The sequence below is a fragment of the Muntiacus reevesi genome, chromosome 6 (genome assembly GCF_963930625.1).
Source record: "Muntiacus reevesi chromosome 6, mMunRee1.1, whole genome shotgun sequence".
NCBI lineage: Eukaryota > Metazoa > Chordata > Mammalia > Artiodactyla > Cervidae > Muntiacus > Muntiacus reevesi.
In genome coordinates, this window is record NC_089254.1 from 97,631,995 (window position 1) to 97,648,568 (window position 16,574).

The 16,574-nt window shown below is 50.9% G+C and overlaps 1 protein-coding gene across 4 annotated transcripts in view; it reads right to left on the reverse strand.

The window, feature by feature from the left end:
* Positions 1-2,243: 2,243 nt before the first annotated feature.
* Positions 2,244-16,574, reverse strand: part of HIPK2 (homeodomain interacting protein kinase 2) — a 196,421-nt gene continuing 182,090 nt past the window's right edge. For all 4 annotated transcript variants that reach the window (XM_065938693.1, XM_065938692.1, XM_065938691.1 and 1 more), the window contains exons 13-15: positions 10,199-10,443; positions 3,825-3,985; positions 2,244-2,715 (exon numbers count right to left, since the gene is read on the reverse strand). In XM_065938693.1, coding sequence (XP_065794765.1) covers positions 2,245-2,715; positions 3,825-3,985; positions 10,199-10,443 — 877 coding nt within the window. In that variant the 3' untranslated portion in view covers position 2,244. The remainder of the gene's footprint in view (positions 2,716-3,824; positions 3,986-10,198; positions 10,444-16,574) is intronic.

Genomic DNA, 16,574 nt, shown 5'->3' on the forward strand with positions numbered 1-16,574 from the left:
AAGATTAAAAACACCTTTCACAGTAGATCGTTAAGGGAGACCGCAGGATGGGGAAGGAAAGTGAGGGAGGGTGGGTGCGGACTGCTGTCCGAAACTGGGAGCGATCCTTCTGCACCTTGGAAACTTGGCTTTGGGGTTGGGGGCTCCGCATCAAGCATCAAACAATGAGGACCACAGTTAAAGATCCCGTCTGGGACCAGACAGCACCTCCCAATGTTTCGTGTGTAACAGTAATTTGCTATGGATAAGAGAGACCTCTCCACCCCCACCCCTACCAGTGTTCAAACTCTGAGGAAATTTCCAGAACATTATCAACGATGCACAGAAGGTAAACGGCAAACTTCCTTGGAAACTTGACTGCCCATGGGCGTGTTTTCCCAAGGGCGGTCCAAGATCACTGGCTCACCCTCGTGAATGTCCCTCCAGCCTTCTGCCCACCAGAACCCTCAAAGACTAGAAACGAAGGCATGCCTGGGGTAGGCCTGGGTAACGCGAGGAAAGATTTAGCAGCAAACGACGGTTGGAGGTTATCTAGAGAGAAAGGAATCTGGCAAAATAGTTGAGAGCAAAACACAGCCTGGTGAGGTGGGAGGGTGGAAGCAGAGGCCAGATGGGCAGGGCTGGCGGAGTGGAGTGTGGGGCGGGTCTGAGAACACGGGGCGACCAGGCCTGCTCTCCGCCCTGCGGACGGCGGGCGACCAACCCAAAACCAGTGCTGGGCCTGGAGGCCGCAGGCCGCTCCTCTCAAGGCCAACATTCCTCAAACTGAGATGGGACCTGTGGTCCCACAGATGGCAGAGCTAGCCCGCTGGGGGCAGAACTGGGTGAGGGTGCAGGGTGGGGAGTCAGTTTCTCTTGCTTTGTCCACCAGGGAAAAGCCATGCCGAGCCATCTCCAGCGTCAGCCTCACCCACCACCATCCACCTCCCGCAGCCCCCTCCACACCCATTGGCTCTCCTAGCCCCTGCCAGTTCCCTGACACTCTTCTGCTAGCAAACAGCCCGGGGAAAGACAACAGGTTATTACGATAAAAAAAAAAAAAAAAAAAAAAAAAAGACCAGAGTAAAATGTTGCAACAGCACAGAAGAAGGGCTGAGAGGTTGAGACTCGCCTCAGCCGGCTTCTTGGAGTACCGTGGAAGTAAACCCTCAAGCGCGTCCCCGGTCGCTAAGGCACTAGGAGGGAAGGATGTAAAAACCAAGTCTGCGAGAGCCGGAGGCGGTGCCGGGGACGGGAGGGCGCACCTGGACCACCGCGCGGGGGACGTGCCTGCGTGAGATCGCCTTTCTTGTGCAATTACAGTGAGGATAGTCTATTGGTATCAGTGGGGTGAACAGAAAGCAGCACAGACAGGTGCACATTGCTACATTTACCAGGGTGCTGGCCACGCCGCGAGCCCTACGCTACGAGATGCGGGATGCACTGAGAGAGAAAAGATGTCTTCAGAAAAGACCAAAAAAAAAAGCGAGAGTTTGCAACACACATCATTAATGACATTTGAGGAATATCATTGCTTAGGGATTTATCCAGAGTGCTCAGAAAGAGAAAACACACCCTCTCCCGGGGTCCTCCTTCAGCCCAGCCGCCCGCCCTTCCCATCGGTCCTGGCAAGTGGGCCAGAACCAGGCTCCCCAACCCTGGCCCAACCCCCAGACACTAGCCTCCTCAGGCCACGGCCTGAGCTTTCTAGAGAGTTGTTGACCCTTTAGAGTTCTGGAAAAATCCCTAATCCTACGTTCAATTATTAAAAATCTATTGGATTTCCATATCAGGTGACCCTGACAGCAAATTCTTAAACGTCACTTGCTGCCATAGGAAAATAACCTTTGAAAAGTTCATAAAGTTCTTCAAAAACGGAGGCCCCCCTCCCCCTACTTCTGGAATCTTCCGTGGCTCTTCTTCTTCCTTCCAGTTTGGTGCAGAACGGGTTCGTGAGCTGTGGTTGTTTCGTTTTGTTACTGACGTTTTATTTTTTTTTTCCTTTTTCTTTTTTAAAATAAAAAGCATAAATTTTCCCCCCTCCTTAAATCCCTTCCTTTTCAAAATGTTCTCTCCTCCGCTCTCAGTCCTCCTACTTCCTAGTTCAAGTTTCATCTGTGTCCCGTCCCTGCCCCCTGCCCCCCACCCCTGCCCGTTTGCATTGTTTCTGTGCGGCATCTTCAGTACAAAAGCCCCAGCTCCCCCCTCCATCCCTCCTCCTCTCCCCCTGGCCATCCTCCCTCCCGTCCCCTCCCCTTCCAGTGTTTATATGTAAGGGTACTGGTTGACCTTGGCCGGGCTCAGTGGGTATCCAGTGTAGACTGTGGAGGCTGGAGAGGCGCTGATGTAGGTCTGGTGGGCAAACTGGGCTGGATACTGACTCGGGTGGATGGTGGGTGAGGGCAGGACCCGGGGACCCATGCTCACGGGCACCTGGTGGACGATGCTGGCCGGGTAGGCAGTGTGCTGCACGGTGTGACGCGCCGAGCCTTGGGAGGCCACCAGGTGGGCCACGGTGCCCGTGGAGCCCAGGGCCGCGGGCGCCGTGTAGGTGTAGAGGTGCGGCTGGGCGGGGAGGTGGGCCGCGGCGGCAGCGGCGGCCAGGTGGGGGTGCACAGTGCCGTGGCTGGGGCTGTTGTGCGGGAAGGAGTATGGAGCCTGGGCCATCGTGGGAGTGATGTAGGCCTGCTGCCGTCGGTGGCTCCCGGTGCGGTCTGCGGTGATGTGCTGTTGAGCCTGGAGAAGGAGAAGAACCAGGAGGGCCGCGTTGCGGGGTTGGACATACGCATGCGCAGATGAGCATGGGGTGGGGAGCGGGCAGTGTGAAGAGGAGGCGGAGGGACTGGGGAGAAGGCGGAAGTGAGGACTGGGGAGAAGGCGGAAGTGAGGACTGGGGAGAAGGCGGAAGTGAGGACTGGGGAGAAGGCGGAAGTGAGGACTGGGGAGGCGAGTCAGGAGGAGGGCAGGGATCGCAGAAAACGCCTCCTTCACGTGCTGGGAAAAATATCAGTCAGCCTGCCCAAGAAGCAAGGCGGTGCCCCGCTGTTTGCTGGGCCGGGTGACACACGGACAGAACCAGGTGCAGAGGCAGCAGGAGACAGCGTGTCCCCCGAGGCCATCCTGCAGCTGCGCAGGGTCACACGGGCCCGTCTGAGTGCGGACCACTCTTCTGCTTCATCGTGAAGTCCTGCTCCCTAAACAGCAGGCTCTCAGAAACGTCGCCGGCTTCTGAAGTCACATACAAATGAAGCCACCCTCTCTCAGTCGAAGAAGCTAAGTCACAACACACACGTGGCCTTATCTTACCTCCCAACTGCTTAAGGAAGCAGGGCTGGAGTCCACTTTGCAATTCAGACCCCAGTGATCCTAGACACTCAGGCCAAGTGCTGCCTGTGGAGACACCGCCTGGTTGATACCCCCCTGAGCATCACGCACCGTCTCCCAGATCCGCTGGCTCTTTTCCTGGATTTGGGGTCCCTGTGTGAGGCCTCCTTCACTGTAATGACTCAGGAGGCCTGGCCTGGTTGGACTGCAGGTCTGTCTCTGGGGTTCTGGCCCGAAGTGGGCCCGGACCCAGTGTTTTACCCTTTGCTGGGCTGAAACGGCAACACGTGGGCCAGACTATTTTTAAGCAGGTACCCTTCACTAAGTGCTTCCGAACATTAGACAAGTCATTTCGCATTGGATTGGCTCTCCGTGAATTGAGGATCCACCTTCCCCAAGGTGACCCGCAGCAGAAGGAGAACACCAGAGTTCACCGGAGCACTTCCTGCTACCCCAGGGCACCTGTTGAGCTGGTGGGAGGAGGGGGGTTGGCGGGGGATGGTGGGGGTATGTGTGCTTACCTGGCTGAGATTGAGAGGCTGCTGCTGCTGGAAGTGTGGTCCTGGCCGCTGCTGCCGGTAGGCAATCGCTCCAGATGAGCTCCCTGAAGAGTGACCGCTGGTGGAGGTCACGTTGCTGGAGGACTTGGACTTGAAGGAGGACGAATGGTGACTGGTGTTGACTGTGTCGTGAAGAGAAAACGGGCACAGGTCAGTCACAGGTCCTTGGCTGCTCAGAAGACCCTGCCCTAGGGGGACAACAGTAGTCTTTTGAGGACACAGTGCCGTGACTGGATGATCCCCCGTCAGCTGCACTGCCCCCAGACCCAGTGATGATGTTGACTCTGGAATGACACCTGGGCTGGAGCTTGTTCCACTAGTTGGGAGCAAACCCTGATGGACTTTAGAATTACTATCTGGTGACACTGAGCTCCAGAATCACTGCAGATGGTGAGTGCAGCCATGAAATTAAAAGACGCTTCCTCCTTGGAAGCAAAGTTATGACCAACCTAGACAGTATATTTAAAAGCAGAGACATTACTTTGTCAACAAAGGTCCATCTAGTCAAGGCTATGGTTTTTCCAGTGGTCATGTATGGATGTGAGAGTTGGAGTAGAAAGAAAGCTGAGCACAGAAGAATTGATGCTTTTGAACTGTGGTGTTGGAGAAGACTCTTCAGAGTCCCTTGGACTGCAAGGAGATCCAACCAGTCCATCCTAAAGGAGATCAGTCCTGGGTATTCATTGGAAGGACTGAAGCTGAAGCTGAAACTCCAATCCTTTGGCCACCTGATGCAAAGAGCTGACTCCTTTGAAAAGACCCTGATGCTGGGAAAGATTGAGGGCAGAAGGAGAAGGGGATGACAGAGGATGAGATGGTTGGATGGCATCACCAACTCAATGGACGTGAGATTGGGTAAACTCCGGGAGTTGGTGATGGACAGGGAGGCCTGGCGTGCTGTGGTTCATGGGGTCACAAAGAGTCGGACATGACTGAGCGACTGAACTGAGTGCCACAACTGAAAAAAAATTAATGTAATAGGCCCTGAACCACCACCCAAACTGAGTCTCAGCAAAGGGACTATGGTTTCTCAGATAGCAAGGAGACCAAGCCAGGCAATCTTAAAGGAAATCAACCCTGAATATTCACTGGAAGGACTGATGCTGAAGCTCCAATACTTTGGTCACCTTATGTGAATAGTCGACTCACTGGAAAACACTCTGATGCGGGAACGATTGAGGGAAAAAGGAGAAGCGGGCAACAGAGGATGAGATTGTTGGATGGCATCACTGACTCAATGGGCAACTTTGAGCAACTCCAGGAGATAGTGAAGGACAAGGAAGCCTGGAGGGCTGCAGTCCTTGGGGTCATGAAGAGTCGGACATGACTTAGCAACTGAGCAACAATATATCCAGGGGTTGGGGGAACAACCAGAATAAAATGAAAAGGGGGAGGCAGTTTATATTAAAGAAACCATTTCAGTCATTGTTGGTGCCGAGTGACCTGTGAACAGCAATCCCCAGCAGAGTGGGACGTGTGTCTCCAGGGGGCAAAGTCAGAGGACTGCATGCAAGGACACGGGACATACGGAATTGAGTGTGACTGCTCGCCTACCTCTCAGTGTCTCTCCTGACATCAGGTATTCCTGTCCTGAAGCTTTGTCTAGATCAAGAGGAAGTGATCCATAGTGAATGCCAACAGGCCGTTAGCACAGGGAGTCCAGACAATTCCCAAAATCTGCAGTGTCCTCTGCAGACTCCCCGACTCTAAAACCATCCACGTTTCAGGGAGCCTCCCAGAGTCGGGACTTTAAGAGAAGACCCCAGAAAAAGAAGTGACAAGACGAACCCAGGACCTCAGAAGGCAGGGCTGTTTCTCATGCTGTCAGCTGTGAGAATTCGGAAGATTTATTGGGGATGAGCATCTTTGGGAAACACAAAAGCCTAATGCGGTCTCAATCAGGCAGGACTGTGAGTGTAAAAAGAGCACATCTGGTCATTCCCAGGTGGTGCTAGTGGTAAAGAATCCACATGTGAATGCAGGAGACCCAAAAGATGCGGATTTGATTCCTGGGTCTGGAAGATCCCCTAGAGGAGGGCATGGGAACCCACTCTTGCCTGGAGAATCCCATGGACAGAGAAGCCTGGCTTGCTGCAGTCCATAGGGTCGCAAAGAATCGGATACAACTGAGTGACTGAGCACACTCCGCACCCTCTGGCTGTTCTAGGGGGTAGGGATGCTAACAATTAATGAAGCATACTTGACATAACTGGGTTGGATCAATTCTATTACAAATCCCAGGGTGATGAGATCAAAGTCATGATGATGAGATGCCTGAGGCTGGGGCCGGCAAGAGAGAATGCTGATTAACTGTTGATGGAGACAAAGCTGGAGAGTGAAGACAAACTGGGAACCCGGGAGCAGGAGACTGGGGAGCACCATGAGGGTGAGAGGAGCCTCCTACCGGAGGCAACAGCCGTCCCCTCCACCCCTGCCCCAGTAAAAGGAGAGCTGCCTCGCTGGGAAGGGGCGGGTCCTAGCAGAGACCCCAAATTCAGCTGTGCATTGGTGCCCAGTGGCCCTCCCATCCTACCCACTGAAGTGCGAGATGCCCAGGAATTTGTATTCTTCACGAGCTACCAGGAGAGCAGGAGCCAGCCTGGCCCTGGTGGATACAGCTGACCTGCGTCATGGAGTCAGGGTCTGTGCTCAGGCCAAACCTGGTTAGACTCTTAAAGGTCCCCCAAAACCTGGGGGTGCGGTTAAGGGGAGGGTTCAGGGGACCCACTGTAGGGTGAAGGACGGAAAGCTGCAGATGTCGGCTATCAGGACAACTTCAGTCTCCATCACTCAGCCGTGGGGCTGCTGCGCTGGTGGTCAGCTCCTCCCTGCCCCGCAGATCACCAGGTGTGCAGCTTGCCCCGGCCCAGCGCTGGGCGGCACCCCTCTGCTCCTGTGTCAATGCTCTGGGCACTTTGTGGTAATTACACTTGAGGGAGAAACTCTTAAATGCAAGGGACCCATAGTTTGAGCCTGTAAGTGAAGAAATTAGAGAGCTTCAGATGAAATGGATGTGACAGAGCCAGGCCACCATCATCGCAGGGACAGGGGTGGGGGGCTGGGTCAGAGCTTGTCAAGTCGCCAGAGCAGGGGACCCCAGAATCAGGGAAGAGGGTCTTGAAAGGGACCAAGAGACTAAAATGGGAATTTCCTCCTGCAGAGAGGAATGAAGTGACCTCGGAGTGGAGAAGGCAAGTGCTGAAGGTCAAGTTCTTGGGGCATATTTTGGAGCTGGAAGGATGTACAGAGCTCTCTATCCGAGCCTTGCTGTTCAGTCCCTAAGTCGTGTCCAACTCTTTGCAACCCCGTGGACTGCAGCACGCCAGACTTCCCTGTCCTTCACCATCTCCTGGAGTGCTCAAACTCATGTCCATTGAGTCAGAGATGCCATCCAACCACCCCATCTCTGTTGTCCCCTTTTCCTCTTGCCCTCCATCTCTCCTAGCTGCTCTCAAAGATCTGCTGCTTGGGAATGGGCCTGGGTTCATGGGTGGCCCCTGGTGGCCCTGTCTGCACAAAGCGGGTGGCAGAGTGCTTCAGATCCCAGGTGAGCCCTGGAGGGCCAGCCCCATGGCCATGGTGGAGTTAACCTCTCTGTGAATCTATTTTCCCATGTGGAAAACTGGGAAAGTAATGGAAACTACGTTAGGGTCATTGTGAGGATTACCTGAGTTAAAGGACATAGAATGCTTAGTATGTGGCACGTGTTCAGCTCTTAACAGTGTTAGCTATGGTTGATGTCTTTATTATTGAGCCCTGTTCCTTGGCTAAGGCTGATGCTCAAGGAACAGATGTCTGCCCCAACTTGGGACCATCAAGTCCTGTCTTCTGGGACAGGGAAACTGGGAGCCTGAGGGGTCACTGGGTCAGGAAGACGCAGTGCCTAGAAGGCAGGCATTGGGCCTCCAGTGGCTCAGATCAAGGAGTTTTGTCCCATCCGGGACTTAGTGGTTGACCTTTCCCTCAGTCCTGCATTTTCCTTATGACAGTGCAGAGTTCGTTCTGTTGCCTTCCAGAAGAACCTTAACTACCCTGAGACCTGAGGAGGCTACGTGAGACATTTTCAGGGATCCTTTCTGAACTGGGACCCACAGAGGGGGTGAGCACTGAGAGAAGATGAACCAAAAAAAGAGAAAGAAAATGGACTGCACAGCCTCTGTCTTGACCTGAGAGGGCTCAGGGAACCCTGGGATCCCCACAAAGGTGGCCGGTTCACACTCTGGCCATAAAGGGGCCGAATGGGCCCCAGGAGACCGAGGAAGGCTGCTCTCCTGATTCTTCTGAGCTGAGCTAGGAGGGTTGTGCCGCTAACAGTGGGTGTCAGTGTTGAGAGACACCACAGGCTGGTGGGCCGACAGGGACCAAAATGAAGCTCCTTCCTGCCTTCTGCTGTTCCCAGGAAGGCAGTCCTCACAGGGGAACATACACCTCTCTTTACATCAGGAAATCACACCACAGGCTTCCCCAGAGACAGCAGCATGAGGTGCTTTAGAACCAGCAGCCTTTCTGAGAATTCTGAGAATAACTTTCTTTTTTTTTTTTTTTACTCCAGTGTATCGCTGAGAGATTCTCATCCCTTCAGCTCTAACAATCTTTGTAGAAATGTAGTGGGGTGAGTCCTCAAAACTGCCATGGGTGGCCCACAGCACAATAGCTGATGGTGGAAACGGGCAACGGAATGTGAAAAGGGTGACCTATGGGCTCCACAAAGCTGCCTCCGTCCATCTCACTGTTGTTCTGGGTCCTGACAGAAAACTGCTGTGTTAGGGGGGGCAAGGCTGGCTTTTGGTTTCCTCACCTGTCTCAACTAGGGGTTGGACCACCTCATCTTAAAGTTTCAATAACTCCCAATTTTGCCAGGACCAAGACTGACAAAGCTCTGAGCTGGAGGATGCCTAACCTGCGATGATGTGGCCACTCTCTCATGCATCCTCCTCTGTGTTTAAAAGGCCAAGGGAATTTCAGCATCAGTTACTTGTTCCCCCCCCCAACCCCCACAGCCCCCAGCAACCCCTGCCTTTATGAATTTCCAGAGGACCTGGGTAAGGTCTGTTCTGAGCCAATTCTTACAGACCACTGTCCTGAATTGTAAAGGGGCCGTTACTGCTACGGAGTTCCTCTGAGAGGTCCTGGAACACGGGCATCTTCAATTTATAACACTCATCATCTCATTCTGTAGATCGACAATCTCTGATCAGAAATCCCTGGGGTCAGACACTTTTGAAATCAAGACTTTCAGATTTTAGAAGGGAATTTGATACATATTCAACATTTTAGGTTACCCCCAAAGAAGCCTTGGGCACTAACCACATAATAAAAAGAAGTGTATATTTCTGTTATAAAATACGGGGACATTTCACTAAGTGGCACAGACATGACTATGACACAAGTAGGAATATGACAAAGGGACTTGCAAACTGCCTCTGGTTAGTTCAGGTCTGGTTTTACCAGCTGAGTTTGCTGTGAACTTAAAATCTGATTTTCAGAGCTTTTTGGATTTTGGATTACAGATGAAAAAGAATATGTCCTTCTCTTCTTGCTGGTCTTAAGGTTTTCAACAACATAGTCTTGACACCATCACTGTTGATTAAGCAGAAGAGCCCCTCACACCAAGATGTGTGCATTTAAGGCTGTAATCTTTATAAATGGGCTACATGCAGGCGACCTGAGGACTTAAGGGTGCGAGGACAGGAAAGGTTTGAGGAGTCAATGCCCAGATTCTCAACTTTCAGATGTGTCTTTTCCTAAATGGGTGCACTGGCCCTAGGACCCACTGGTTCCCTTACCCGCCTTCTCTCTCGCATTCACCCCTCTTACAAAAGAAAGGCTCCCTTCTCCCTTACAAAAGAAAGGCAGTGCAAACACTCTCCTCAATGTTTGCACTGCCACCAGGTATGAGAAACCTAAGGGGTGCCCAAATGGAATAATTCCAGAACATGTGGTTCCTGAGGACAGTCTCTTGAGAGCAAAGAAAGCCACCCTCAGTAGGAAACACTGAGGGCTGACCAGGCTTGTTCTCACTCAGGCGACAAACTCTTTGCAAACTCCCCACCCATCCATCTATCCATCCATCCATCCATCCATTCATGAGATATAGTTTAGAAATGAGGTGGCCGTCATCACAGGGAGGAGTTTTTGTGACAGATATGAGGTCATCTCTGGCCGCCTGGGCTGACAACAAGGAATCTTCTCAAGCAGGATCCTTGGTGAAGATCTACTAACCACCCACTCCCCACACCCAGGTTGTTAAGTGCTCCTGTAACAAGACTGTGAGCTGCAGAAAGCAGAAAAACAGCCTCCAGAGAGATGCTCCTGGCAGCTCCGCCCCGAATTACCTGGCCCCAGGCTGTCACACTCCACCAGCACCTCGCTGGCCTGGGTTTTGAGGGGGGGCACGATGATGGTCCGGGGGTTCCCCGTGCAGTGCGGCTCCAGGCTCCCCTTGGTGTCGAAGGTGGTGGCGTTGTGCCCGGTGCGGTGCTGCACGGAGTAGGGGCTGGTGTTGCTAGAGGAGTCGGAGTAGGGAGAGTCGTGGACTGTGACACAGCTGATGACGTTTTTTCTCTGCTTGGAGACAGTGCTGGAAACGCAAAGGGAGAGACCAGGACCGTGAGAGGCTGTGAGGTGAGACAACCGACTGGCCAGGCAGAGCCGCACTTGCGGAGGGCAGGAGAGAGGGTGGGAATGTGACTTCTGCTCTCGAGAACCCTAATGGGGAAACCCAGGCGTCACCAATCTCAGCAGCGGGGGTGGGGGTGGGGAAGATGTGAGGACAAGAGAAGGGGCTGGAATGGGGCCCACAGAAGCTTCTGGAAATGGGGTGAGAGAACCTCCTGGGCAGGCCTGGGCTCTGCCCCCTGCAGCAGGGCTCAGCAGACCTGCCGGGGAAGCACTGGCAGCCCAGAGCTGCATGGCAGTAGTCCACTAAAAGAAGTCACAACCTAGAAACTGAGAGTTATCTTTTGTTTGGTGGGAATTCCCAGTCCTTGGACTGCTGGGAGATCAAACCAGTCAATCCTAAAGGAAATCAACTCTGAATATTCATTGAAAGGACTGATGCTGAAGCTGAAGCTCCAATCCTTTGGCCACCTGATGTGAAGCGCCGACTCACTGGAAAAGACCCTGATGCTGGGAAAGATTAAGGGCAAGAGGAGAAGGGGATGGCAGAGGATGAGATGGTTGGATGGCATCACTGACTCAAGGGGCATGAGTTTGAGCAAACTCTGGGAGATGGTGAAGGACAGGGAAGCCTGGCGTGCTGCAGTCCATGGGGTTGCAAAGCGTCGGACACAAATGAGCGACGATACAGCAACCACCTAGGACTTGGAGTCCGAGAGACAGCATCTCAAATGATCCTGAGATCTGTTCCAAGGAGGTAGGGGGAGGAATCAGGTTATAGAGAAGTTTGTAGCAAGGGGCAAGTAGTCTGAACATCAAAAGGTTACTGTCAATTAAGGAAAAATAGCTAGGGTGTGACATCCCTGTTTACTACGGCAGGAAATACTCCATTTGACATTATATTTGGAGGCCCGAAATTGCTGATGGCTGTGACATCCTGTTTACTGATAAGCAGGAGTTATTCCATTTCACACAGCGCCCTCTCAGCCACCAGGGAGGGACATAAAAGCACACAGAGCACCCAGTCAGACCCCGGCAACCCGAGGCTGTGGTGTGGAAGAAGAACACCCTTGGGAACAAAGAGCATAAGCTTTATTACGCTCGGGGCCTGGGAGACCCCGCCAATTTAGGTAAGAGAGGATAAGGCATCCAAGAGGGGCTGGGATGCAGTGAGAGGGATGGGAGAGTGAGGCGCTGACCACATTAATCCCACACACAGCTGAGGAATCAGAGCTGGACCCCACAACCTCAGTTACCTCTCCGCTCTGGGGATGGGATGGGTGATGGCTTTGTCGGGCAGGCCACCCAAGACCCCCAAGTCCCCATCTCAGGGAAGTCCCGACCCTCCTGCAGCTTCTCCACTGCCGGGCCGAGGGTGGGGTGGGGGTAAAAGACGCCTGTGAGGGCGCTGCTCTGAACCCCTGGTCTTCATTCTAGAACCGAGGCTTCACACACTGATGGGGAAGAACAGGCTCTGCCCGGCTCTGGGCCAGCACATTTCTTTTTTTCTGAGATATTTACGTTTGTCACTTTGGGAACCAATTCTGTCTGCCTCCCAGCTCAGTGAGACGCTGGTGGGATGACAGATATGGAATTGGTTGCTTATTGTGAAAGGTGTAAAAATGGATTGTACCTATTTTTGTATATTGATCATCTATTTTTAAGAAATATCGATTGCCTAAGTAAGATGGTCAATGTCCAACCACTTGGCTAAGAAGCTGGTATTTATAGAGCGCCTAATGGAGCCACAATACTCCCACCTCCCAACCCAGGTGTCTTGCCCAAGGTCACACAGCCAGTGACGGCCAGACTCCAAGAATGATCTGTGCCCCACCTGAGGGCAGTTGGAGAAAGGAGAAACTGGACCCCAGGGCTAAAAGGCTGGGGGGCTGGGAGTGAGTTCACAGGAAGCCTGATGCCTTGCTCCCCAGTGCCTGCACTGCTGACATCTGGGCTGGATAATTCCTCTTGGGGTTTAGCTTCTGTCCCCTCTGGATCAGGGTGGAAGCGTCCCTCTCTGCGTCTGTGGGTAAGGACACAGGCCCGGCAGACAGATGTCTAACTGGTGCTGGTGGCCTTGGGTGACTGTTCAACCTCCAAGCAATTCAATCTCCTTATCAGTAAGGTGTAGATAATAATAGTACTTACATCACAGACTTGTTTTGAGACTCAAATGAGAAAATACACAGAGTATTTTGAATGGTACACAACACAGAGTAAGTATTCTATGAAAACTAGCTTCTATTATTAGTGTTACCTCATTTAACATGTGAAAACAGATTTGCAGGAAAAAGTATCTCTAGGCAAAATGAGCTCTATGAAGGTACAGACTTGCTGGAAAAGTTTCTAGTCTAGGAATAAACCAGAAGACTGATAGGAAAGAAGTTAAAACCCATCAGTTAGATACCTTGGAGATCTATAGTAGGTGCTACAGGGAATTTCTGTATGAAGAAATATAATACGTGTCTCCGCCCTAGGAGACGATTAAATCTCACTGAAGGATTGTATAATGATTAAAATCTCAGTGAAGGATTGTATAAAAACATGACAAGTTACACACTACAAGTTTTAAAATAATCAGTTAAAGAGAAAGGATGTCATAAAGACTTCCATGATGAACTGTCAAGTGAGCTCTGCAGATGATAATTAAGAACTCTGAAGAAGGCAAGGAATGAATTGATTGTGTATACTTATAGCTCTTCATTCTAACTTTGATAAACTGGATATATCTTAATTAAGAAAAACTATGCACATGTGTGCTCAGTCGCTCAGTTATGTCTGACTCTTTGACCCCAGTGGACTGTAACCCACCAGGCTCCTCTGTCCGTGGGGTTATCCTGTTGAGAATACTGGAGTGGGTTACCATTTCCTACTGCAGGGGATAAAGAACTACACTTTCTACTTATAACAGCTGAAATGCAAAAGGCCCACATGCTTGTTGCTCAAACACAGTTTGAGGTAAACAGTTACTGTATAACCCAGTGATTCTGGTCTAGTTAAGTACAAAATGGAATTGAAAGTCAAAACAGACACTTGTATGCTAATGTTCACTGCTGTAGTATTCACCATAGCCAAAAGGTGTAAATAACCTCAGTGCCCATCAGCTGATCAACGGAATAGTATTCAGCCATAAAAATGAATAAAGTTCTGATACACGCTACAATACGGATGAATCTTGAAAATGTTATGCTAAGTGAAATAAGTCATACACAAAAGGACAGATATTGTGTGATTCCACTTATATGAGAGTCCTAGAATAGGCAAACTCATAGAGACAGAATGTAAATTAGAGGTTGGCTACCAGGGGCTGGGGGGTGGGGAGGGGAGTTTGGGGAGTTGCTGCTTAATGGTACAAAGTTTCTGTTTGAGGTGATGGAAAAGTTTTGGAAATAATGGTGACGGTTGCACACACTGTGAATGTATTTAGTGTCACTGAACTGTACACTTAAAAATGGTTAAAGTGGCAAACTTTATTATATATATATAGAGAGAAGGGAATACCAGACCACCTGACCTGCCTCTTGAGAAACCTGTATGCAGGTCAGGAAGCAACAGTTAGAACTGGACATGGAACAACAGACTGGTTCCAAATAGGAAAAGGAGTCTGTCAAGGCTGTATATTGTCACCTTGCTTATTTAACTTATACGCAGAGTACATCATGAGAAACACTGGGCTTGGAAGAAGCACAAGCTGGAATCAAGATTTCTGGGAGAAATATCAATAACCTCAGATATGCAGATGACACCACCCTTACAGCAGAAAGCGAAGAACTAAAGAGCCTCTTGATGAAAATGAAAGAGAAGAGTGAAAAAGTTGGCTTAAAGCTCAACATTCAGAAAACTAAGATCATGGCATCCAGTCCCATCACTTCATGGCAAACAGATGGGGAAACCGTGGAAACAGTGGTTGACTTTATTTTTCTGGGCTCCAAAATCACTGCAGATGGTGATTGTAGCCATGAAATTAGAAGATGCTTACTCCTTGGAAGGAAAGTTATGACCAACCTATACTGCATATTTAAAAGCAGAGACATTACTTTGTCAATAAAGGTTCGTTTAGTCAAGGCTATGGTTTTTCCAGTGGTCATGTATGGATATGAGAGTTGGGCTATAAAGAAAGCTGAGCGCAGAAGAATTGATGCTTTTGAACTATGGTGTTGGAGAAGACTCTTGAGAGTCCCTTGGACTGCAAGGAGATCCAACCAGTCCTTCCTAAAGAGATCAGTCCTGAGTGTTCATTGGAAGGACTGATGTTGAAGCTGAAACTCCAATCCTTTGGCCACCTGATGCGAAGAGCTGACTCACTGGAAAAGACCCTGATGCTGGGAAAGACTGAGGGCAGGAGGAGAAGGGGATGACAGGGGATGAGACGGATGGATGGCATCACCGACTCGATGGACATGAGTTTGAGTAAACTCCGGGAGTTGGTGATGGACAAGGAGGCCTGGCGTGCTGCGGTTCATGGGGCTGCAAAGAGTCGGACACGACTGAGCGACTGAACTGAGACTGAGTGCCACAACTGAAAAAAAATCAATGTAATAGGTCCCAAACCACTTAACTGGACACTTTAAATGGGTGAACTGTATGGTATGCAAATTATATCTCAGGTTTTAAAGTCCATCTGCTTATTCAGGGACAAGAAAGCAAATGGGACTCAGGGTAGGTGGGGATGAACAACTCAGATGTGGCAGAAGAACTAGAAAGTGGGGCACCGGGGAAAGGTCCCCAAGCCTCCAAAGTAGGGACATGAAATCTGAGAGCAGCAAGTTCTGGAAAGCTGTGGAAATGGGAAGGAGCACTGGGGCTTTCCTGATGGCTCAGCAGTAAAGAATCCGCGTGCAGTGCAGGAGAAACAGGAGACTCGGGTTCAATTCCTGGGATGGAAAGATCCCCTGGAAAAGGCAATGGCAACCCACTCCGGTATTCTTGCCTGGAAAATCCATGGACAGAAGAGCCTGACGGGCTATAGTCCAGGGGGTGGCAAAGAGTCAGACTGAGTGATTAACCTACCACACACTGGGAGGAAGGAGAGCTGCCTTTAAAAAAAAAAAATTGGCGAAAGCAGCCACAGCTGCTCTCTGTGGGGGGTGGGGCGGGCCTGTGAGCAATCTGTTGTGTCATAAGATGTTGTTAGAGGAAACGCCCCCAGTTCTAACCCCCCACTCCTAGCACCATCCCAAAAGGCTCCCAGGACCAGGGTCAGCACCGGGAGACCGTGAGCGTGCAGCTAGCCTGCCTGGCCCTTCACTCTCAGCTTCAGTCACAGCCAGTTCCGCCTGATTAAATGACACACACACACAATGACTCATCTGGTCACCTCACTAAACGCAGAAATGCTCTGCTGCAGGTGCAGTCTGTGGGTGGCGGGCCCCACGTGAAGGACAGAGGCTGGCTGTTGCCAAATGTGTCCTCTGAGCCGGCGCTCTAGGCCTGGCGCTGTTGTCCATGTTATTGGTGTGACCTTGGGCAGTGGCCTGGATATACTGGGGTGACCCTGGATGTCCCTCCAGCTCTAACCTGCTATGAAATTGTTAGGGAGGGTGGCATTAAAGAAGCCATTTGTGGTTCCACAAATATTTACTTTTAAAGACATTTAAAAGAGGATTTGCTTTACTCCTAATTTGGAGAGAAAATAAATCCTTTTAGTAAGTGCATTTTTCATGGAGACCCAGACCAAGACACTCCCTGCTGACTACATATCCTCCTTAGGTTCTGCGTAGTTTATTAAATAGGGCTTCCCCAGTGGCTCAGACGGTAAAGAATCTGCCTCCAATGCAGGAGACGTGGGTTTGATCCCTGGGTCAGGAAGATCCACTGGAGAAGGAAATGGTCACCCATTCCAGTATTCTTGTCTGGAGAGTCCCATGGACAGAGGAGCCTGGAAGGCCACAGTTTATGGGGTCACAAAGAGTCAGACACGACTGAGGGACTAACACACAAATAGAAAATGGGCAAATTAAACACCCCCCGCCCCCCCAACTAATTTTGGCCAAGCTGTAACCGAATTCAAGGTGGACGTACTTGGAATTCTTTACCCAAGTTAGAAATTTCGGAGAGGCTTCAGGTCAACACGAGTAAGAATTTTCTGACAAC